Source organism: Stenella coeruleoalba (assembly GCF_951394435.1).
Source record: "Stenella coeruleoalba genome assembly, chromosome: 6".
Lineage (NCBI taxonomy): Eukaryota > Metazoa > Chordata > Mammalia > Artiodactyla > Delphinidae > Stenella > Stenella coeruleoalba.
In genome coordinates, this window is record NC_137151.1 from 73,268,995 (window position 1) to 73,292,903 (window position 23,909).

At 40.4% G+C, this 23,909-nt stretch overlaps 1 protein-coding gene across 6 annotated transcripts in view; it reads right to left on the reverse strand.

Annotated features, from left to right (window-relative positions):
- Nucleotides 1-23,909, reverse strand: part of PDE11A (phosphodiesterase 11A) — a 466,258-nt gene that overhangs the window by 414,534 nt on the left and 27,815 nt on the right. For 3 of the 6 annotated variants that reach the window (XM_079923537.1, XM_079923539.1, XM_079923538.1), the window contains exon 1: nt 4,953-5,952. The exons of 1 other annotated variant lie outside the window; for it this stretch is intronic. In XM_079923537.1, the coding sequence (XP_079779663.1) occupies nt 4,953-5,852 (900 nt within the window). In that variant the 5' untranslated portion in view covers nt 5,853-5,952. Of the gene's footprint in view, nt 1-4,952; nt 6,038-20,753; nt 20,772-23,909 lie in introns of those variants that run through there. 2 more of the 6 variants (XM_079923542.1, XM_079923540.1) reach the window with 2 other exon arrangements.

The window sequence follows — 23,909 nt, forward strand, 5'->3', positions numbered from 1 at the left end:
CAGTCTCCCCTCCCACTGCCTGCCCAGGACTGGTTCTTGGCCATGGATTCCTGCTCCCTGGTACCCTGGGCCCCACCCAGCCTACCCCCTTGTCAGCCCTTTCCTAAGACCAGGAGCCACAAGCAGGTCAAAACTGTTGAGAGTGAGGCCCAACTGATCTGCCATTGCCCTCTGCTCCTGGCTGCAGCCTGGGTGGGAGTGGGGGGAGGGTCAGGCGCATGCCCCATGCCGTCATGAAGAGGAGCAAGCCTGTGGTCATCCCCACCCAGAGCTCGCAGCACTATGGCACATTCAGCAGGCAACTCAGCAAGGGCCTCTCACTCACACCCAATCCAGGTACTGAGAATTTCTCAGCATGGAGGTTAAAATCACTTGGGGGTCACACATCTGCTGTGGGTTGGAGGAGCAGACCCTTGGGAAGGGAAAATTGACTTCTCCACCTCCAGCCAGGCTCCTGCTTAATCATTTTTCACTGAGCTCCACAAATTATGTAGCTGGCTCTACTTAGAATCTCTACTCATCCAAAATAGGAAGAACTATTTTTAACGATGTCTTTACCCTTCTCCATATTTCTCAGGTGTAGAATCTCTGAGTCATCACTGACTTCCCTCCCTCCTTGCCCAAATTCACACCTGCAGGACAACCCCATCTGTCCTCTGCTATCTATTCCTACTGTTCGTGCTTTAGTTCAGTAGTTCATCTGGCTCCACCAGTCCATCATAATAGAGTCCTAATTATTTTCACAGCTTTGAGTCTCCCCTTGTTCAATCCATTTAGCCACTGCCACCAGGTTACCCAAAACCCCACTCTGACCATGCTAAAAGGTTCTCAAGGGCTCCCTGTGGCTTACTGTTAGTGAAGCTCGAATTCTTTAGTCAGGTACTCAAGGTTCTTTCTTCTTTTGCCCCCATCCTATTTTTGCATACCCATTCTATAGCATATGCAATACTTTGGCCAAATTAAACCACTCACTATCCCCTATACATATTTTGGGTTGCTCATTATTGTGTTTCTGCTAAAGCCATTTTGCTGTACCTGGATGCCTTCCCCTACTCCACAGCTATCTCCAACAGTGAAACCTAACTCTCTTCCCAGCTTGACTGACACCTCCTCCATGAAGTCTTCTATAATGATCCAAGTCACAATGTGACTCCATTTTCCTCTGTGACTAATGCCACTTAGTTTGTGTCATTTATTTATCAATTTATCAGTAGTACAGCTTGACATTAGTTGTTTGTGAACAGTACAAAATCTTGTACTTGGAAGAACTTGGAAGTACCTAGAAGGCAAGAAGCATGTCCTCTTAGTTTTGTACACCCATAGGGCCCCTACCCGGGGCTTAGGTATAATGGGCACTCAATGTATAGTGTATGTTTGTTGGAAATGATGAATAAATGAATCTGTTGTGCAAATAGATCAGGCTTTCTGAAAGCCTGGCACACCTACATAACCCTTCTGCGTCATCCCCTTTCCTCCTCTCAGCTCACCTAACAAAACATCCTGGCTGCTTTTCAAACCAAAAGCCCATCAAACACCTGTATCATCATTATCAACGCTAACAAAAATATCATCTCACACTTTTTATTAATGTTTAAAGTTCTGTATTCTGAATGCTTAGAATAACCTCAAAGAGAACACCTGTTACTTGAGTGCTCTTATTTTCAACCTCTTGAGGGCTATTTTTTCATTACTATATTAAAGTGGGTTGTTTAATAACTTATAACAGGGAAAAAAGGTAGATTGCAGTCACTATGATACTGGATACGTAGAATAAATTTTTTTTCACTTGCAATTCTTTATTTGTCTCCTAATTTCAAGTCTGATTTTTAGGACTAATTGAGGAAAGTGATGAAAAATAATGAAATAAACTGTGAAGGTTTTTTTGCTGTCAAAACTTTTATTCGACTTTAGTAGTTCATTAGTCTACTCTTGACTTCGGGATGCCATGTTTATTATAATTTTGTAAGTGTTTTCAATGCCTTTCTCTCACCCATATTCTGAACCTCTAAGAGGATCATCAATCTTATTTATCAAATAATTAAATTTTTAAACTCCATGTGATAAGTTCTTCAAAGTTCATCTCCTGAAGAAAAAAAAGCACACTAGTTGATCCTGAGCAAGAAACACCTTAAAAATATAGTAGTTAATAAAGAATCAGGGAGGATGGTTACATTTTTACATGGAAACTTCAAGATGTTTATGTATACTCTCAGAATTACAACAATATTGTGATAAAAGAACATGCATTTGGAAGGCTGTCAATTTTCATTAAGAGAAATCTATAACAGCAGGAAATGGAGAGGAGAAGGGAAAACACTAGAACTTGGGAAGGATGCAACATTAATACAACTCTATAAAAAGTTTTATATTGCATGAGTTCTAAAAGGAACAAAATGTAGAACTTTTGATAGGATAGTATATGGTCAAGTATTATCAATCACATTTAGAGGAATCTTAAGCAGAAGGTGGAAGAGTAGCTATTTCTATATTCCTTGAATGTAAAGTTGGTTCTAAAATATTTAACTTAAGGGTGGAGTATTGCTTAGGGAAAGATAAGGCTGGTCAGGATGTGCTGAGTTCATATCTCAGCCCCAGATAAGGAGAAAAAAATGGAAAATTAGACAAAGAGAAAGAAAAAGAATACTAGCAAACTAGATATCACCATGGTCATCATAAACTGTTACCATTTCTTGAATAATTAAAGTGTGCCAGGTACTGTTTTGGGGGCTTTAATGCAATATATCTCATTTTATTTTCAAAACAATAATCTTGACCACAGAGGTGTTATTATTCCAATTTTGCATATGAGTAAATTGAGACTCAGAGATCAAGAAATTTTCCCAGGGTCACAGTAATGGTGACTGGTGTACCATAATAAAGAAAAAAAAGTAATTTTATTGAAGAAAAGTAGTGAAGTAAAAATGAAAAACACACCAGGTTAAAAATACAGACATATATGGTAGAAGATAATGGAGACAGGAAAGAGAAACTTTCTAAGAAGATCAAAATGAAGACAAAGACTGAACCAAGATCTTCAACTCTATAACACACTTCCCCTCCCTGCCTTTTGCCAGTCCTCCCAACAACCTAGTCTTTACAGCCATCATTACTACCCTGGGGGGATAAAAGAAGAACTCTCCATTCCCAAAGTCAGCTCCCAAATATTAAAAGGCAACTTTCCTTTACCCTCTGTCTTCAGAGTAGAGTAGGGCCCTGAAGAAACATCAGCAGCTGAAAACCTGATTTTCTATGCCTGTGGTAACACCTCTAGCCGCAATTCTAGGAAGCAGGAAGACAAGTTAACTGCTGAGGAAGCTGAGAATTATGCTCTTGAAGAAAAGACAGTATATGAACAGTATTAAATAAAAGTTAGGAGCTGACAGAGGGGAATAAGAAACAAAAGCTATAGAAATGGAGAAAATCAGTTGGGGAAGAATAAGAAAAGTAAGGGCAATAAAGAGAAAAGAGTGCAATTCTGGGCTATAACAAGCCATTCTACTAGGAAGGGATTTTTTTTAGCCCAAGTACACAATAAGGATGTGGAAATAATGAGAAAGAGAAGAATTTGTGATTGCTCAACTTTTTAAAGAATCTTCAACATATCAATTATTAAATGCTTTTATTTCTTCCCATGGCTTTCTAGGGTTATACAGAAATAGACACTTATTAAAGATCACTCACTGCTTGCTTGTCCTAAACCCATCAAAGTCTTTAGGAAGGATATAGTGAATAATGCATCTAATAAATAAAAAAGTAAATAAAATGGTATTTTGATAGGCATTCCTTAATATTAAAGCGTTATATTGATAGACATCTCACAAAAACATGGAACTTGGTTTCAGTACAAGCTCGTCAATTTTCTACATAATATTGCCAACTTTCAGATGAAATAGAGAAAATTTTACCTTTAGTGTCCTTCCCACCACTTTTGCTATTCTGAGCAACAGCAACAAACTCTAGAGAAACATGCAGCTTTATTAGACAACTGGAAGAAGAGCTCATCAAATGACTACAAAACTTGCATGACCAAGGATAAGAACTTTCCACTATTATGAACACGAAAGAAGTCCCATAGAAAGTGGCATCCAGTTTCATTATGCTCAGTGAATAGATACTGAAGAAATTAGAACAGACTGGCTTTCAGATTCGGGATCTAATAGCAAGTTCAAATCACTATGAAAATTAAAGGCAGACGACAGCATGTTGGGTTTCCTTTTCCCCCTGAAACTAGCATGTTCACCCTGCTCATTGCCTTTGGAATTGCTAGAAAATTATCCATTTTTTGTTTGTTTCACAAACTAAAAACCTACTTGCTCAGTCCTGTCAAAAGATGACTGCAGATAATGCTGGATTCAAGCCTAAATAACCCCTCAATTTGTCCAGCCTCTCTCAGCTCAACAACAGAAACAGTTAAAATAGATGCTAAAAAGGCATAAATGGGTCAGAGGCCCATTCTTCCCCTGACTTTCCTCCTCTTTTCCTCGTCTTCCTTACCTTGGAACTCATGATCTCTCCCCAATCTTGAATGAGAATGAAATGCATTACGGTCCCAAAATGACATCAGAGACACCAACATGCCCATTTTCTTCAGACTAACACTGGAATTCTGGAGTAGACATCTTTTTCTAGCACCTAACAAATGCATTCTAAAACCATTCTGTGATATTCTTACAGACAAGGTATCTTGACAGAGAAACACGAGGTATTATTGGGTACAAAACGTAGCCCCTGTGATATATGAATATTCCACAAGCCACTGTGTGTTAGGAAAAGACCATTAGATCAAAGATAGTATAGTAACATTCTAACTAGTCTAAACTCAGAAGGAATTTAAATAGCAAAATTCATATTGTAAAGAGTCTACATTAATGTGTTCCTGGATGCCAAAGGGTAACAGAAGGTTTGGTTCCCAGACCAATGGGGCTCTGGAAGGGGACAATGCAAAGTCCTACCTGGTAGGCATCAGGAATGTTGACCGTCTCTCCATGCTCCCCGACATAGCCAATGATGCCTTTGCCCCAGGGGACCTGCACCTCATTTGAGTTTTCTGTGCAGCTGCAGGGCAGCAGTGGGGTTCCTGCGTGCACGTCAAAGAATTTGGAGACCAAGCTCTTCTTGCCAGCAGCTGCCCCTTCCACCAGGAAGAGAGAGCAGCGGTCAGCGTCCACCATGAGACAGACAAAGATGAGGATCTTGTAGCTCAGACTGGTAAGGTCAAGGTCATTGGATACATCCTTGACCAGTTCCAGGAAGAACTGACGCTCATTATGCTTTTTGAGGTGGCACTTGTAGTCCATGGCGGTAGGGGGGTACTGAGGCACATTCACCCGCGATTCCAGCAGTGCACTGAGAATGTGAGCAGTGGTGGGGGGCAGGGAGCTGGCCTTCCGGAGAAGTGCCCTCCGCCGCACACTGCTCAGGGGCTCCTGGGCCCGGGAGGTCACTTGTTCATCGTAGGTCCTATTCACGTGGATGGCCTTGGAGCGGGCAAAACTCTTCCTTAGCTCTTTCTGAGAAGCTCTCCGCTGCAGGCTCCCATCGCTGCGGCTGCCACTGGCCCAGCTGGGATTCAGGGGAACCCCCCCTGAGTCCCCACCACCCGGAGTGTGCTGGCTGCTAGCAGAGACATTTGGTCCGGTGCCATCACCAACGCTGCTGCTACTACCTCTGCCACCGCCGTGAGCCACGCCGCTTGTGCCAGCCACTAAAGCCCCCTGACTTTGACTGTGTCTCTGCAGCCACTTCTCCACCATCTCCTGCTTTCCCTTCCGCATCAAGTAATCTTCAAGCAACTCTGGGTGCCTGTCCAGGAAAGTTTCCACCTCCCCAAAGTCCAGGCGGGAGGCTGTCATGGTCCCAGACACAGCTTTCTCTGCCTCTCTACACTTGGACCAAATGTTTCCCTGCCCCAGCCGTCTAGCCGGCCCTGCACATGACACCCCACCGGTATTCCCAGCTCCGGGCCGAGATTCTGCGGAGCAGTGGAATCCTAAGGGGCTGGGAAGCGCCCCTCCGTTCGGGCTCAGCGGCTGGCACGAACCCCACCCCCGGTCCTTCTACTTCTGCGCCGCACAGGTGCCCCCACAGAGCTGCTGCCGCTCGTTCTAAAAACCCCGAGCTACCGCTGCTCTTGCTCTGGCTGCCGCCGCCGCCGCTACCGCTGTCGCTGTAACAGGATGAGTGGACCACTGTGAAAGGGAGGTAGGGCAGGACACGCCCCTGAGTGAGGCACGGATCCCGGAGAGAGGAGGAGAGAGGTGGGAGGAGGGAGACGCGAGCGCCAGACCAGCCGAAGTCCGCGGCCAGGATGCCAGGCGGTTCCTGGAAGAGTCTCTGGACTGCCGGCGGGAATCGGCGCCTGGGAACAAGGCCGACTCCTGATCGGAACACGATTAGAGGGGGAGACGCACTTTACTGCTTCCCCCTCCTTCCTTCCTTACCTCCCCAGCCCTCCCTATTCCCCGCCCCTTAATCCTCCAGCGTTTCACAGAGGCCCCGCGGGAGCCCAGGTACTAGGAAGTGTTTGTGTTGTGCATGGATCAGACCCAGAAGCTGACTCGGAGGAAATAATGATGCTGAGAGACAGGGGTATTATTTTTCTGGGATGTGACTGTGGATTCTTGGCTCCTAGGATTCCTGGGACTGCCTACTAATACTGCCCAGCTCCTTGTGGGCGTTCAGTAAATAGTAACAGAACTAGATTTATGAAAATTACTAAATGAAGTTCCCCATCTGAGCAATTCATGACTTGAACCAAATTCATGGTCCTGGAGTTGGGGACGGGAGGGTGGTACATGGAATGAGGGTGTAAAACACAGGTCCTTGGATTAGGGACCCTGCCTAGCAGGAGCACATAGTAAAGTGGACTTGAGGGCCTCAGGGCTTCCTTCCAAGCCAGTCCTGCATACGGGGTGGTTACTCTTCTTTTCATGAATGACTTGCCATCTCTTTCTTTCTTCACTCAGTCTGGCTTCCTTTACTTTCAATATCTTAGGGCTGTGGGTAAAGATTCTCCTCTGTGGGAGCTTTTCTTTCCCAAGCCCTAGGGATGCTCCAGACCTGGCAAGTCTCAGCTAGTTAGGCTAAGAATAACCAGGTTTCCCTTAGGCCTTTTCCAACTTAGTGGCTAAGCTTAGGTGATTTGCCAGGAAAGAGAAGCAGGCTGATCACACTTTCTTGAAGCCCAAGGGTCTCCTCTTTTGTGAGAAACAAAAGCAGATGGAGAACCATCCAGTTCCCTGGGACAGCAGGACAATCTAGAAGTGCTCTTACAGAACGCCAGTGACGGGACTTCCCTGGTGGTGCAGTGGTTAAGAATCCACCTGCCAATGAAGGGGACACAGGTTCGGTTGGGGAAGATCCCACATGCCGCAGAGCAACTAAGTCCATGTGCCACAACTACTGAGGCTGCACTCTAGAGCCCGTGAGCCACAACTACTGAGCCTGTGTGCCACAACTACTGAAGCCCGCGTGCCTAGAGCCCGTGCTCCGCAACAAAAGACACCACAATGAGAAGCCCGCATACCGCAACGAAGAGTAGCCCCCGCTCACCGCAACTAGAGAAAGCCCACGCACGGCAACAAAGACCCAGTGCAGCCAAAAATAAACAATAATTGATTAATTTAAATAAATAAACTGCATTTACAAAAAAAAAAAGAAAAGAATGCCAGTGACGAGGGTAATAGAAAAGCTGCAGAGGAGGCAGGTAGCGAGTTTTATGGGGCTTCCATGTGGCAGGACACACAGGTGACTTATGCAGTAAGTAAAGCTTACTCCAGACGATGTCCTCACCAAGGTGTATTGAACACTTGCTATGTGTTGATCACTTTAAATTAACATGTTAATTTAATCCTCACAACAGATTTATGAGGTAGGGACTCTTATTATCCTGTTTTAAAGACAGGAAACTCTGAGTAACCTACCCAGCGCACACAGTGAGCTGCTGCCAGAGCTGGGATGTGGGTCCACTGAGACTGGCCCCAGAGTGAGGTGCACGCTCGGCCACATCACTGGATTGTCTCCCACCTGTGTCAGTTGAGCCCTAGCTCTACTGGGATTCGGGCCAGTAACAGAGATGCAGGGACTGGGGCATAATGTTCTCTAAACATTCCTTTGACAGCAGCAGGAGGAGCAGAGAGGGAGAAGAGAGGCACTTGTTTGAAAATTCCAAATTTCCCAGCTTAGTAGTGTGATTAAGGGCATGGTCTTGGCACTGGCAATGCAACTGTGAACAAAAGATTCTGCCTTCACGGAGCTTACAGTGTGGTGGGGAGACAGCCAGTAAACAAATAAAGTAAATACAGCTGACCCTTGAACAACAGGGGTTTGAACTGCAGGTCCCCTAATACATGGATATTTTTCAGCAGCAAATACTACAGTACGACATGATCCGGGGTTGGTTGAATCCATGAATGCAGAACCACTGATACAGAGAGCCAACTATAAGTTATAGGCGGATTTTCAACTTTGCAGGGGTCGGCACCCCTAACTCCTACTTTGTTCAAGGGTCAACTGTATACAGAATAAGAGAATGCCAGTGATAAGTGCTATGAAGAAAAACAAAACTTGGCGAAGTATTAAATAAAGTGATGAGGTGGTAGAAAGGCCTTTCTGAGGAGGGAATACCTGAGCGGAGATCTGGTAGAAATGAGGGAATGAGCTATGTTAATATCCGTGGAAAAGAGTGTAACAGTTAGAGGAAATGTGCTGAAGTTGTGAGATGTAATGTGTTTGGAGTACTTAAGAAACAGTAAGGGGACCAGCTAGGAGACACTGAACCAAGCACAGAATATTGGTAGTTTGGAGCTGCAGGCTGCTAAGGAGATGAGTTGTGATCAAGAATTAAATGAGAAAAAACAGCTTAGCACAGTGCCTGGTACACATAAAGTGCTCAATAAATGTTCCCTGTTGTATTACTTTTATTATCATTATTATTATCCTAAAGTAATAGTGTGTGGCCACATCTCTGGTAACTTGGGTGACCCATCAGTAAAGATGGTCAGAGCGGTATGCTGGAGCTGGCTTATAGGGGCTCACAAGAGCCTGTTTTAGCATCTCTTTCCAACTCCATGTTCAGTGACATCATGTAGCTTGCAATCAGCCATGATGGGGGTATTTACACCAAGGAAATCAACAAATGCTATGAAGAAGGACTTTTTTTCCCAGATTGCTAGTTGTCAAACACCTACCAGAATTCAGAGGAAACAATTCTACTGCCCACCAGTTGATGAATGGATAAATAAAATGTGGTGTATCCATATAGTAGAATAAATTTAGATGTAACAAAAATGAATGAAGTACTAATACATGCTACAACTTGAATGAAGCTTGAAATCAGTGTGCAAAGTGAAAGAAGCCACTCACAAAAGACCACATACTGTACAATTTCATTTATATGAAATGTCCAGCATAGGCAAATCCATAGATTAGTGGTTGCCAGAAGATGAGGGCAAGAGGAGATGTACGAAAGTTTGGTGGGGGAGGGGTAACCACTAATGGGTATAAGGCCTGGGGGGGGTAATTAAATGTTCTAAAATTGAATGTGGTGATGGTTGCACAATTCTGTGAATATACTAAAAACACTGAATTGTACATATTAAATGGGTGAATTGTATGGCATGTGAATTATATCTCATTAAAGCTGTTATAGAAAAAAAAACAAAAGCCATTTACAAAAGCACATGACTGGTCAGAACAGAGCAGCACTGCTGTGCAAGGAGGCAAGAAAAGCAATGAGCATCCTCAAGGAAGGGAGAGAAGCAGAGCACCCCTGGGCTGCCTGGAAACAGGGCTTAATAAATAGACATTTCCTTAATTCCATCTTCCATGTATTCATTACATAAGCAGATGTTTCACATGTATTATGTTCCAGGCTCTAGGAACAAAAATAAGACCAAGACAAAATCTCTGCCTTTGATTGAGAATCTCATAGTCTACAGTGCCAAGAAGAGCTGGAGTAGAATACTGGGAAGGGTAGGAGAAGGAATTGAGCATTTGCGGCTTGGTTTTGAATTGGCTATAGCCTTATTCCCTGCTTGGTCCATGAGGCCACTGAAGAAGCCAGCTGTTGAGGAAGAAAATGAAAAGGTGACAGAGGGCACAATTAAGATGCTCCAGAGGGCTGTGATGGAGGGCTGCATGATAAGATGTGTGGCGATCTGGCACCAGCTGCCATTTCATTTCCATTCTCCATTTGTAGAATGGTATAGCTATTAGTCATGGTTCCAGCAGGAAACAGAGCACACTCAAAGTAATTCTAAGAGGGTTAATTTAAAAAGGAACTAATTACACAGGTAAACCACAGGGATAGTGAAGGAACTTGGGACTCACAGCAGCAGAGAAATCACCACCCCTAGACCTGATGAGAGCAGGAAGGGAACAGTTACCAGGACCCAGAAGAAGAGAGACTTGTGAGTGACTATTGCCTTCAGAGAAGCAGTAACAACATGTCAAAGGACATGGACAGCTCAAGCTGACCTCAAAGGGTGGGATATCAGGAATAAATACCTTGATTTCATTTTTCTCCCTCCCTCATATCCTGACCAGACCTAGCTAGAAGCTAGAGGTCAGGAGCTTGTTGATGGAATCCATATGTCATCCCTCCTGGGCAGAGAGTAGAATAGGACAAGGGATTTGTGTAAGATCTTCAGGGGCAAATGGAAAATAATTGGCCCAAAATGGAACCTTGAAGGAGTCCCCTTAGGAAATAATGGATGCTATATAACTCCAGAGAATTTTCTGTGTAATTCTGCCCTCTTCTGCTCCCTGCTAATTCCACCAATCTGTCTATAATACACCCTACAACTACATTTGCAGTCAACAAAACCCTCTATGGCACTCACCCTGAAAAGATACAATATTGTGAAGATAGTCAGCTCAAGTAAGAAACTCTGCAGACTCCCTCCCTATCTACACTTCCCCCTTTCCACCAAGTTGTAAATATTGACCAAGTAGCCTCTCATAGGAGAAGATAAAGGGGCCCTCCTATTTGTAGTTTTCAAGAATAACTAGTTTTCAAGAATAATGATCCAAGTATTCATTACTTCATCACTGCCATTATTGAGCAACATGCAAAGCACTGGGTTACTTGCAAGGTAACTTTTGTTATTCCAAAGAAGACCTATTAAATTTTAGTACTGGATGAAATCTTAGAGATAATCTAATACTCCACTTTCATTTCACATATGTGTAAATTGAGATCCAGAGCAGACACCTAACTCCTCCAAAGTCACCTGCCAAGAACGACCTCTGATCTGCTCCTGGTTCCATCCTACCCATACATCCCAGAACTCGATACCAACCTCTTGAAGCCAAAGAAATTCTGTTGCCTAAGCCTGTCTCATAATCATTCCATCTCCTGAAACAGACTTCCATTAATGTGGCCAGTAAACATCGTCAGATACGCTGATCCAATTTTCAAAATGAAACATTCACTTCAATATTAATTAAAATTGGCATAGTATTGTTTTAGGAAATAGGAGTCCACAGGATCAAACAGAAGATGGGTTATTCCCATTCCAAAAAGATGAAAACTTCCACAGAGATGTTTACCTTTATAGAAATTTCATTATCAGAATTGGTCATAGTCTATACCAAATCCAAAACCTGAGGTGCTGTGTTACTCAGGGTTCTCCAGAGGACATAGAACCAATAGGATTATATACAGAGAGAGAAAAGAGAGATAGAGACAGAGATAGAGATAGAGACAGAGATAGGTTTATTAGGAGGAACTGGCTCACATGATTATGGAGGATGAGAAGTCCCATGACCTGCTGTCTGCAAGATGGAAATCCAGGAAAGCCAGTAGCGTAATTCAGTCTGAGTTTGAAGGCCTGAGAGCAAGAGGAGCAAATGATGTACATCCCAGTCCGAGGGCAGGAGAAGATGAGATGAGGTGTCCCAGCTCAAGCAGTTAGGCAGGGGAAAAAGGGTGAATTCCTTCTTCCTCCACCTTTTGTTCTATTCAGGCCTTCAATGGACTGGATGATGCCCACCCACAATGGGAAGAGCTGAGTCCACCAATTCAAATGTTAGTCTCATCCAGAAATATTCTCACAGACACATCCAGAAACAATGTTTAATCTGGGTACTCTATGGCCTACTCAATTTATCACATAAAATTAACCACTACAGGTACCTTACCTGCTTTTAAATTTTGTAAGCACCGTTTTTTCCCATTCTATTTGTGCAGAATCTCTACATGTGCCTGTTTAAATTGTCACTCCCTATCCCAGTAGTGATTTCACCTTAATCCAGTGAAATTTTGTAACCCATAGTAACTCACAAGAGAATGGTAAATATATAAAGTAACTGTGTGGATTAATATACACCAGGAGGGATAAATTAGATTAGCACTGTCCAGCTGGGCATTTGGGATTGAAGTCTGTTTCTTTAACTGCAGAAGAAGAAACTGTGCATGTAAATTCTGAAGCACGCATTTACACGCTACCTAGACGAGTATAGCTGTGTTACAAAGTATAACTGACTTAATTCCTAGTATCACTAATCAAATTAACAGGTTGCCCTCAATAGCTCTTATACTCTTAGCAATAGTCATGTACAACAAATTACAATGGTATACTTTTTGTTTAAAATATTTTAATGTTAAATTTTCTTTTTTACTCCATTTCAATTGTCTTTTTTCCCTCCCCTCACTATTACCATTTTTAGCTATTTCTCCCCAAATTATCTTTGAACAAAATATAGCTCTCATATTTAACTTACAAGGACCTCAGCTTCCTTAGATTTAGTGCTCCCAATACTGTGCTATCCCATATGGTATCCACTAGCCACATGTGGCTAACCAAATTTAAATGTTAATTAATTAAAATTAAATAAAATTATAAATTCAGTTCTTTGGGAAACTACTCACACTTCAAGTGCCCAATAGCCATGTGTGGCTAATGGCTACCATACTGGACTGTGTATATCTTAGAAAGTTCTATTTGGGAGTGCTGCTCTAAGATCATCTGCAGCCCTAAGATTCAGTGTTTATTCACCAGTGTCATTCAATGGCCTCCCAACTGTCAAATATAATGTCCATTTTAATCCTCATCCTAGTTTTATGATAGTGCTCTGTTCGTGAAACTTTTTCTCAACAGCACCATTTCCTGATTCTGTATTACTTGAATGGATTTTAATTACATTCTCTCAAAACAATGAGTAACCATCATTTCTCAGTTTATCTCACTAGTTTTTCTACCTCCTGTGGCCTTCCTTAATTGTTGCAATTACTCATTTAAGGTCCATTCCCATGACTGCATCTCCTGTTTTTATACTCCCCAATCCATATATCATGTTCCAAGGTGATTCCGTTTTCTACCAACAGATGCTATCTTATTTAACTGGGCTGCCATAATGAAATACCATAGACTAGGTGTCTTAAACAACAGAAATTTATTTCCCACAGTTCTGGAGGCCGAAAGTCTGAGGTCAGGTCAGGTACTAGCATGGCTGTGTTCTAGTGAGAGCTCTCTTCTTGGTTTGCAGATGGCTGCCTTCTCCCTGTGTCCTCACATGGCAGAGAGAGAGAGAAAGCTCTCTGGTGTCCCTTCTTATTAAGGCACTAATCTCTTCAAACCAGGGCCTCACCCTCAAGACCTCACCTAACCTAAACTACCGCCCAAAGGCCCCATTTCCAAGTACCATCACATCGGAGGTGAGGGCTTAAACATACGAATTTTGCAGGGACACAAACATTTAGTCCATAACACATGCATAACAAACCACCTCAAAATTTAGTTGCTTAAAACTAAGGGGTGTTTTTTGTTTGTTTGGTTTTTTGCTTATCACAATTGTGTGGGTTGACCAGTGGTTCTTCTGTGCCACTTGGTATTAGCAGGAATCGCTTCTATGGCTGCATTTAGCTGGCCGCTGGAATGCACTGGAACCTCCAAGAAGGCCTCTTACACACATCCAGGACCTCAGTGCTGGTGTTACTCATTTCTCCTCCAGGAGGGCTCTTGCCACAGAAGCCTCCAGTTTTCTCACTGTCTCATCCTCCAGTTCTTCTTCATATGGCTTCTCTCTCCAGAAGGACAACCTGTCCTTCCTTACAGTGTGGCATCTGGGTTCCAAGGGGGAGTGTTTCAAGAAGATAAGCCCAATGTGCAAGAGCTTACCAAGCTTGCATCATACTTACTATCCCACTGGCCAAAGCCAATCATATAGCCAAGCTAAATGCAGAGGAAGGACAAGGATGTGAATCCTTACAGCTGTGGTTCACTGGGAGCCACCAATTTGACAGTCAACCACACAAGCTCTCCCCTGAATCCCCAACCCACATTTACAATTGCTACGAGAAATTTGCTCCTAAATATCTCACAGACACCTCAAATTTATCATCTCCAACATCACTCTCACTCCTCCACACCTTAGGTCATTCAATTCTATATATTTTACTTTAGAAATTTCTCTTTGAAACCAGATTCTCTCCTCCAAACCCACGTGCCTTAATTCAAGCCTTCATTAACTGTCCAGTTCTCTACTGAACAGTATTGTCTTCCACATAACAAGTGTAATAATGGCCCAGCCTTACTTATAAACTTTATTTTTAAATAAACTCTTTATTTATAGACATAAGTCCTTGTCAAAGACATGTAGTGGGTTGAATGGCAGCCTTCCAAAAGACATGTCCTCCCAGAACCTGTGAACGTGACCTTATTTAGAAAGAGGGTCTTTGCAGATGTAATTAAGTTAAGGATCTCACGATAAGAGCATCCTGAACTTAGGCCTAAATCCAGTGGCAGTTTTCCTTATAAGATACAGAACAGAAAACAGAGATACATAGAAGAGAAGGCAACGTGAAGACAGAAGCAGAGATTGAAGTAATACATCTACAGGCCAAGGAACATCAAGGATTGCTGGCAGCCACCACAAGCTAAAAGAGACGTGAGAGATGGATTCTCCCTCAGAGCCTCCAGAAAAATAAATAAATAAATAAACCTTTCCCAACACCTTGATTTTGGAGTTCCGGCTTTCAGCACTGTCAGAGAATAATTTCTACTGCTTTAAACCACCAAGTTTGGGGTAATTTGTTATAACAACCCTGGGAAACAAATATTAGATCCTTCATCATTGTATCTCTGTCTTCCATCTCTGTTCTCATCTTCTGCTACTCCCTACCACACAGTCTCCAAGCATGCAGATACCTTCTCTCTTCTTGGCTTCCTCCTGAAAAGCCCTTCTCCCCTGTCCTGCCTCTCTAACTTCTCTGTTCCACTTAGACCCATTTGAAATGTCACATCCTACATGAAGTTTTACCTGTTTCCATAATGAGAAGCAGTGTTCTATCCTCCTGTGTGATCTGTCCTCCTGCTTCCATATATTTTGGTCAGATATCTGCTATAAATTATTTAATACTTGGTATTTATTTAACCCAATATGATGCATTTAATTCTCCATTTTAAAAAATTTTACATCAAAGCACATTTTATTATTCTTTTATTTATCTCTTCTTTTTTCAATTAAAAAATTGAAACCACTCTGAGCAACAAGCCCACCCGCATTCATAATTGTATTAAAGAAAAATAAGTACCTAGAAGGTAAATTTAAAAATTTTAAAAGATATCTAGGTGAACAATAATGACCCATGAAGATACAGAAAAATATGTTTCCATATCATGCCATAAATGTTTTACATATTGTTTTCTTCTTCTTAAAATCAATAGAGTATTTTATCTCAGAAGAAAAATCAGCAATAATCAAAGTATCTTGCTGAAGAATGATATGCTGATAAAATTAATTCATTGGCTTTTAACAGTCTCAAAATATTTTCTCTACATTTGGAGACTCAAACTTAGTAGAATACGCACAAATTTAATATTTTAAAAATTCCTTGAATCTTTATAAAGGTAACTTTGCTAAAACTATCTTAAACAATCAAATGTTGAGTTAGATGCTGAGAATATAAAATAGTCAAAGGATTATCCCTTTCCTCAAAGAACATTATTTATAGTCTAGCTAGGGAGATATTTACATTAAACTACAGCTGACACTACAAGCTACCATTGATGGAGTAGGACAGACAAGGAAATCTATAAAAAGAAATCAGACGTATTCTTAAATGCCGTATGATATTGTTTATATCTAATAATAATCCATAATTAGTATTAATATTGAAAGTGTAGGCCCACTAATACCAGAACAAAAGGAGGAAAAAATTGGAGGAAAATTCAACTACAGATGGTTCAGTTTTCATTTAGGGAATTAACACATAAGAAGAAGGATAATAAATATTAAATACTGAGGCCTTTCTGCTTAATTGCCATGCCTTCATTCACTAAATCAAAAGTAATTAATCATTCCAGTTACTGCTTTACATGTATTATAGGAAAAACACTGTAAGAATAGAATAAGGATACCTTATCACTTAAAAGACAGTCTCCATTTGTCTCATCTGTTATTTACAGTTTGATTCAAAGATGAAATATTACTCCCAAGAGTAACTTTAACAGCAACTAATATCTAAAAGCAAACATGTCAGCTCTTAATTATTTTTTATCTTTCGAGTGATTATGATAAATGAGAACAAGGCCAATCTATAAGTTTTAAATAAACATTTTTGACAACATACCACATGCTCTCCATAAAACATTTATAATGTTTTAATGTTACAATTTACCTTCCCCCAAATAAATATATCAAAATTAAAACAATTTGAACTTGAGAAACTATGAATCTCTTGCCAAAATAATCTTCCTAATATAGGATATAATGTGAAATAGCAGCTAACATAATTAGTTACCGTTCCAGAAACTCTAATCACATCATTGTTATGTGCTGTAAGAACAGATAATGAGTGTAGCCTTGTGCATTATGCAAACAGTCAATCCAAGATAGATCCTGATGCTGGATATTTCCCCCGAAATTTAGCCTCTGAAAGATTTTCTCACTGTGTATATATTTTTTTTTTCAGCACAAAACCTGCTTCTTAATGAGACTCTTGTAAGTGTAGGAAATTTCTTTACCAGTTATTTTACCACCTAGAAATAGAATAATTTAAATGTCTTACCAGATATCAACATAATAAATATAGTAAAGAAAAAAACAAAAAATTTGGCCAAATTATTAAATTCATGCCATAATACAATAATAAGATAAAGAATGTGGTTAATTTCAGTTTCTCATCCAAATACTCTTTCCAGCAAAGTAAAATTTGTCATTTTCAGCCTGGCTGCCTTTTCTTGCACTCTGTCATCCATCTGTTCGATTGGGCTTCTCCAAATTTTCCCTATTAAATGAACTTTACCCTCCAAAGATATTCTGACAATGACCTTGGAGGGAGTTTAAAGCATTTTTTGTTTGTTTGTTTGTTTGTCTGTGGTAGTGACTTCATTGTATTGCTTCTAACCCGATCTTTTTTTCTGAAATTGCAAACTTGTATCTTAAATACGTACTTTGTAGGCTGGCTTTTCTCCTTTAGCAGATTCCCTAGTGAAGTGGGAGTGTTGCTATCTATCATAATCATGGTCACAGTGAAGGCCATTGTGGGGAGCACAAGGCAATCTCTGTCACTGCCCTTAATGATTTTAGGTTGGTCAGAATTTCTATTTAACATATTTTCATTAGTTTCAAGCTAGGTATGGTAGGGCAACTTACTTAACTTCTCCATGCTTCAGGTTCTACGTCTATAAAATGTGAATCATTTCCCTAACAGGATTGTCTGGAGGATGAAATGAGTTCATACATGTATAGCACTTAGAACAGTATTTGGCAAATAGTAAGCTCTCAGTAAATGTTAGCTATTCTATTATTGTTATTGCTATCACTATTTTAACCACCAATCCATATTCCTTAAGGAAATACAATTTTAAATACACTATTTTTAAGGAACATAAATGCTGACATGAATAATTATTTTTAAAACCATAATTTCTGCTAGTTGGGGGTAACTGAAAAAAAATCACTGTAGAGAAAGATAGAATTTAACAGAACTAAATATGTGAAAGAGCACAATCGTGGCAGGAAATTGAACCAATTTGAGGAGCCAAAAAACATAAACAACAAACAAATAAAAAACACTGCTTAGAAAGACGACGCACTTGCTTTTCAAAAGAACTGGCTGTCCTGGTTTTGCACATGTTCAGGGGAGTCTTGCAGATCAACACAACCAGCCCTCTCAGGACGTGTCAGCATTACTGCTCCCTGCTACAGTAACCACCATGCCTTCCGGCAGGCGGTACAACTAACTCCACATTCCCAAAATACACGCAAAGTAAGCTTCCCAATAACTCACTATGCATGGAAATGTTCTTCTTTCTAAATTTTCATAAAATGAGATTTACTGACACACAAAAAGAATTCACAGATTTTACTTTTACATCAGCAACAAAATTTTAGTGACTTTTGTGCTTTCTTTTTTTCTTTTTATTGACAGGATAATATATACTTGTAAAAATTTAAATATAACAAGATTATATAAAGGAAAAATAAAAGTCTTCCATCCCTGTTCCCTAGAAACACACTTATCAGTATAGTATGTATCAATAGACAAATAAATATACAGATACCTTTATATATACATATTTTTGTATGTGCACAGAAAAAAACCATATATAAATTGAACCGTTCTGTAACATTGATCAGAAATTTACTTTCTTTTTTTTTGGCAGTACGCGGGCCTCTCACTGTTGTGGCCTCTCCCATTGCAGAGCACAGGCTCCGGACACGCAGGCTCGGAGGCCATGGCTCATGGGCCCAGCCGCTCCGCGGCATGTGGGATCTTCCCGGACCGGGGCACAAACCCATGTCCCCCGCACTGGCAGGCAGACTCTCAACCACTGCGCCACCAGGGAAGCCCCAAGAAATTTACTTTCTTTACTCAACAGTGTATTAAAGACATTCATCCACATCAGAATAAAACCTTTCAAAAGAATAAAAATCCAAAAAAGGTTTTTATCAAGTAAAATTAACTCTCCAAGAAGACCATGTTTATCCTATCCAGAATTATAAGAGAAGTGACTGTCTCTTCTAAATCAGAATTTAACTTCCAATGATAAATTATATTGAGTAGTTTACCGAAGTTCTCAGATATAATAGTAGAATAGAATCTTCTAGTCCTAGCTACCAAAGGTAGCTAATTTTTCATGCTTCAAGTAAAACTGCACAATAATTTGATCATTAGTGTATAGTTAATCTAAAGTTGGAATTTTCAAAGGCTTTGGTTTTTTTTCCTCACATATCAGAATTGGAGAAGTAGTAGGAGGGTAGGGATAGTTAGAGCAAAGTTGATGGTTTCACAATCCAGAATGCAGATATGAGCAAGTCTGAAATGAGAGTAGGCAGCTGCAAGCAAGTAGAGAATTGAGAAACAAGAATGCAGCAGTTGACAGCAAAGGAAATCATCAACAAAATGGAAACGTAATCTACAGAATGAAAGAAAATATCTCCAAATCATCTACCTGATAAGGGGTTAATATCCAAAATATATGAAGAACTCATACAATGCAACAATTAAAAAACGGGCAGAGGAACATTCAGACATTTTTCCAAAGAAGACATACAGCTGGCCAACAGATACATGAAAAGGTGCTCATCATCACTAATCATGAAGGCAATGCAACTCAACACCATAATGAGATTATTAACTCATACCTGCTAGAATGGCTATTATCAAAAAGACAAGAAATAACAAGTGTTGGTGAGGATACAGAGAAAAGGGAACCCTGTGTACTGTTGGTGGGAATGCAATTTGGTGCAGCCACTATTGAAAACAGTACAGAGGTTCCTCAAAAAATGAAAAATAGAATTACCACATGGCATAGCAATTCCACTTCTGCATATTTATCCAAAGGAAAAAACCACTAACTCAAAAAGATATCTGTACCCATATGTTTACTGCAGCATTATTTACCACAGCCAAGATATAGAAACAACCTAAGTGTCCATCGATGAATGAATGAATAAAGAAGACGTGGTATATATACACAATGGAATATTATTCAGATGTAAAAAAGGATGAAATCTTGCCATTTGTGACAACATGGATGGACCTTGAGGGCATTACGCTAAGTGAAATAAGTCCAATAGAGAGAGACAAATACCAAATGATCTAACTTATATGTGGGATCTAAAAACCAAAAACAGCAAGCTCAAAGATACAGAGAAAAGATTGGTGGTTGCCAGAGGTGGGGGTGGGGGATAGGCAAAATGGATGAAGGTGGTCAAAAGGTACAAACTTCCACTCATAAAATAAACACATCATGAGAATATAATATGCAGCATGGTGACTGACTATATTTAACGATACTGTATTGCATATTTGAAAGTTGTTAAGGAGTGTATGTCTTAAAAGTTCTCATCAAGGAGAAATAAAAGTTTTGTAACTATGTATGGTGATGGATGTTAACTAGACTTGCTGTGGTAATCATTTTGCAGTATATAAAAATTTGAATCATTATGTTGTACACCTGAAATTAATATAATGCTATATGTCAACCCCCAATTTAAAAAAATAAAATTTAAAAATTAACTTTAAAAAAAGAGCAAAGTTAACACCTATATATAGCATGACTGATCAGGGTAACAGGTAAATCAAAGAGCGAAAAGGCTGGGTCCAACAGAGTAACTGTCTGAAGTGAAAATATGAGCAAAAGAAATACATACACATGTTTACGGTGGATGGTATTTTGCTTGCATTATTCACTATCCTCTTCCTTCTGAAGGGATGACCTACTACTGTTATATGGCTTGCCATTCCTCCTGCAGAGGGAGCATACCCCCTCACCTCACTGGTACTGGGCTAGGCCACTTACCCTGTTTTGGTCACTCGATGTATGCCACACCTAAACAGAAGCTTTATGAAGCATCAGGAGCTTCTTCCAGGACTCTTGATCTTTTCCTCTTCCATAAGAATGGGAAATGGGACTGTCTCATAGAGGTACTTCTCCTTTAACATGATCCAGAATGAGAAGACACTTGGAGTAGGGCCACAGTTGCCTACAGGATACAAGCCATGTGAATGAGAAATAAATGTTTTATTGTTGCAAGCCCCTAAGATATTGTTACTGGAGCAAAGTTGATTAATACAGAAATTGGTACCTAGAAGTGGGGTGCTGCTATGTGGCCCTACCTTCTGCACCAGATAGCAGGTGGCAAGGAAACTATTATTCGGAGCTAGAAAAATGGTGACCCGTGTTATGCAAGGATCAAATATTTGGTGAAATTTTCACCTGCAATAACTTAAACAGCAGGTAATAACCCTAATAAATTTATGGCTTTGGGTGAAGAGAATGCAAAACAAAATGTTACTAGTGTACTCTGGTCATTCCTAGCTGTATTTAACAAGATTCTACAAAATAGGTGAGCTCATGAAAAGAACAGGCCTATCTACAAGCATGATGCAAGGGAAAATAGAGAACCCAGAAATCCTAGGAGTTGCCACCTTGAAAGCTACAACTGTTTCTCATTTCAACTTCAGATAGAATTTGAAAATACTCTGTGCAACAAAGGCCAAATAAGACAGTCTTGGGGCTGAGAAATGGCTCAGAAAAAGAATATGACTCCATGAAACCCTGATAAGCACAAAGAACCATCAACAATAAGAACAAAATTTAAAAAGATGTTTGGAGACAGTTGTATTAAAAAAGGACTGTGTTTAAAAGGACAGTGTTTAGGGCTTCCCTGGTGGCACAGTGGTTGAGAGTCCGCCTGCCAATGCAGGGTACACGGGTTGTACCCCGGTCCGGGAAGATCCCACATGCTGTGGAGCAGCTGGGCCCGTAAGCCATAGCCACTGAGCCTGCGCGTCCGGAGCCTGTGCTCCACAACGGGAGAGGCCACAACAGTGAAAGGCCCGCGTACCACGCACAAAAAAAAAAAGACAGTGTTTCAAAAGGACTGTGACTGTTAAACATAAAACAATCTTTGGGCTGCTGTCATCTGGGGGCTTGGCTGGACTAAATGGCCCAGGCTGTGTGGCCCCTTCACAGAGATGGCTGAAGTCCGGGCTCAGTGGGTCTCTGGAACAGCTGAATCAATTGATTTCTCTCTCTCACTCTCTCTGCCAGCTAAATCAATCTCTCTCTCTCTCCTTCTCTCTCTTTCTCGACAGTTTCAGGCCCTCTCACTCACCATAAGGTTTCTCCATGTGGTCTTTCCAGCAGGATTGCCAGACTTCTTACATGGTGGCTTAGATCTTCCAAAAACGCAAAAGAGGAAGCTACCAGGCTTCTTAAGGCTTAAGACCAGAATTGGCATACCATCACTTCTACCACGTTCTATTCATTAAAATGAAACAAGGTCAGCCCAGATTCAACGTTTGAAGGGACTACAAAAGGCACGAATACCTGCAAGCCAGTTTACTGACCACCATTTCTGGAGACCAGCTGCCGTGATGCACAATAAATATTTATTATATAAGCTCACTTATTAATAACCTTCTACCGTAGCAGACCATATTCTTATTGTGGTAGAGATAGGCACACAATGGTTTAAAATCATCACCCTTATTTTCATTATCAAACAGCATTTATATAGTCATGATTTTCACACACTATTCCAAAAAAGGAAAATGAACCAAAAATAAACCTCTTGGCAGGATTAACACAGAAAGATTTTATTTCAAAGATTCTGATTCCATATCATTGTTGCAGTTTTATAAAGGAAAGTTAAATGTGAAGATGTAGATTTGACAACAGTAATTAAATGAGTATGGACTTAGCCAGAATCCCACATAAAAAGTTGAAAAATCAGATATTTGGAAATCAGGACACAGGTTCTAGTCTCAGTTTTGAAGGTTAACACTGACTAAGTGTTTGATTTTGGAAAAGTCTCTGAACTTCAGTTCTCTCAACTATAAAATGAGAATATGGGAACCAACAGTTTTCAAACGTTTTCTAGCTTGTATACTTTATTCAAAAGTAGTTTTACTCATAGGAGGCAGGGAAATAAGATGTGGGGGAGTAGGGATGTGTCTGACCCTTCCCCAATCAGAGTACTTTTGTTTTAAATACTGAGTTTTCTTCGGAGGACTGCATATAAACAAATGGTTCTGTAAATAAAATGTATTTGAAAATGAGAGATCTGGCCCCAAACCCCCATTTTATAGATGAGGAATTTTATAGATTTCGCCCCTTTCTGCACCCTTCCCTCTGCCTTCTTAGTGCCTGTCATCAGCTCTCGTTCCTTCGTACAACACCTCACCCCTCCAGTGGCTCCCTACTCTCAGCTGCCCTACAACCATAGTATTCTGTGCTTAAATGAGGCCCAACTCTGTGGGGAATGAGGAATTCAAGATGAAGAACTCCATGAGATTGTGATTTCAAACTCACAAGCTGGTAACAATGATCACTGAGTGAAAAATACAGAAAAGAAAATTTGATTCTAAATTCTAATGTGATGATGAGGGAAAATAAGCCAATAAAATATTCTCAAAATCATGCTGTATTATACACAACCTCTTGTAGGACACAAGGGTTCAATTCAAAAAGTTACTCTTCTTAAGAAACAAATGGTATGTTGTTTCCCACAAGAACTCCTGACTAGAGGTTTACATCTGAGAAGTACTTCACTTACTAGTGTAAAAAATTTTAAGAACACAGGAACTAACAATGTTCCACTGCTTTCTGATGAGTTCTCTCTTTTCCTTCCAAGACACAAATAATTGCCAAGTGATCTCATGTTTTCACTCTAATTAAATGAAATAACACTTTATTCTTCCAGATCCCTATCAAGATATATATTAAAATTGCCTATGCTAAAAGTAATAAATGTAGATCTTATATAATCATCCAACTGTCTACAATACATTTCAGATATCTTTTTGTTAGTATGCAAACAGCATAACATTTCCTGGTCACTGAAGTCTCCTGGTTCCTATTAATGGTGCTATAAAACAAGGACATTTACTTTTTATTTTAGATTTCATAATAATAAGAATGTGTTCTCTTATTAACATGAATCTTTTTTCT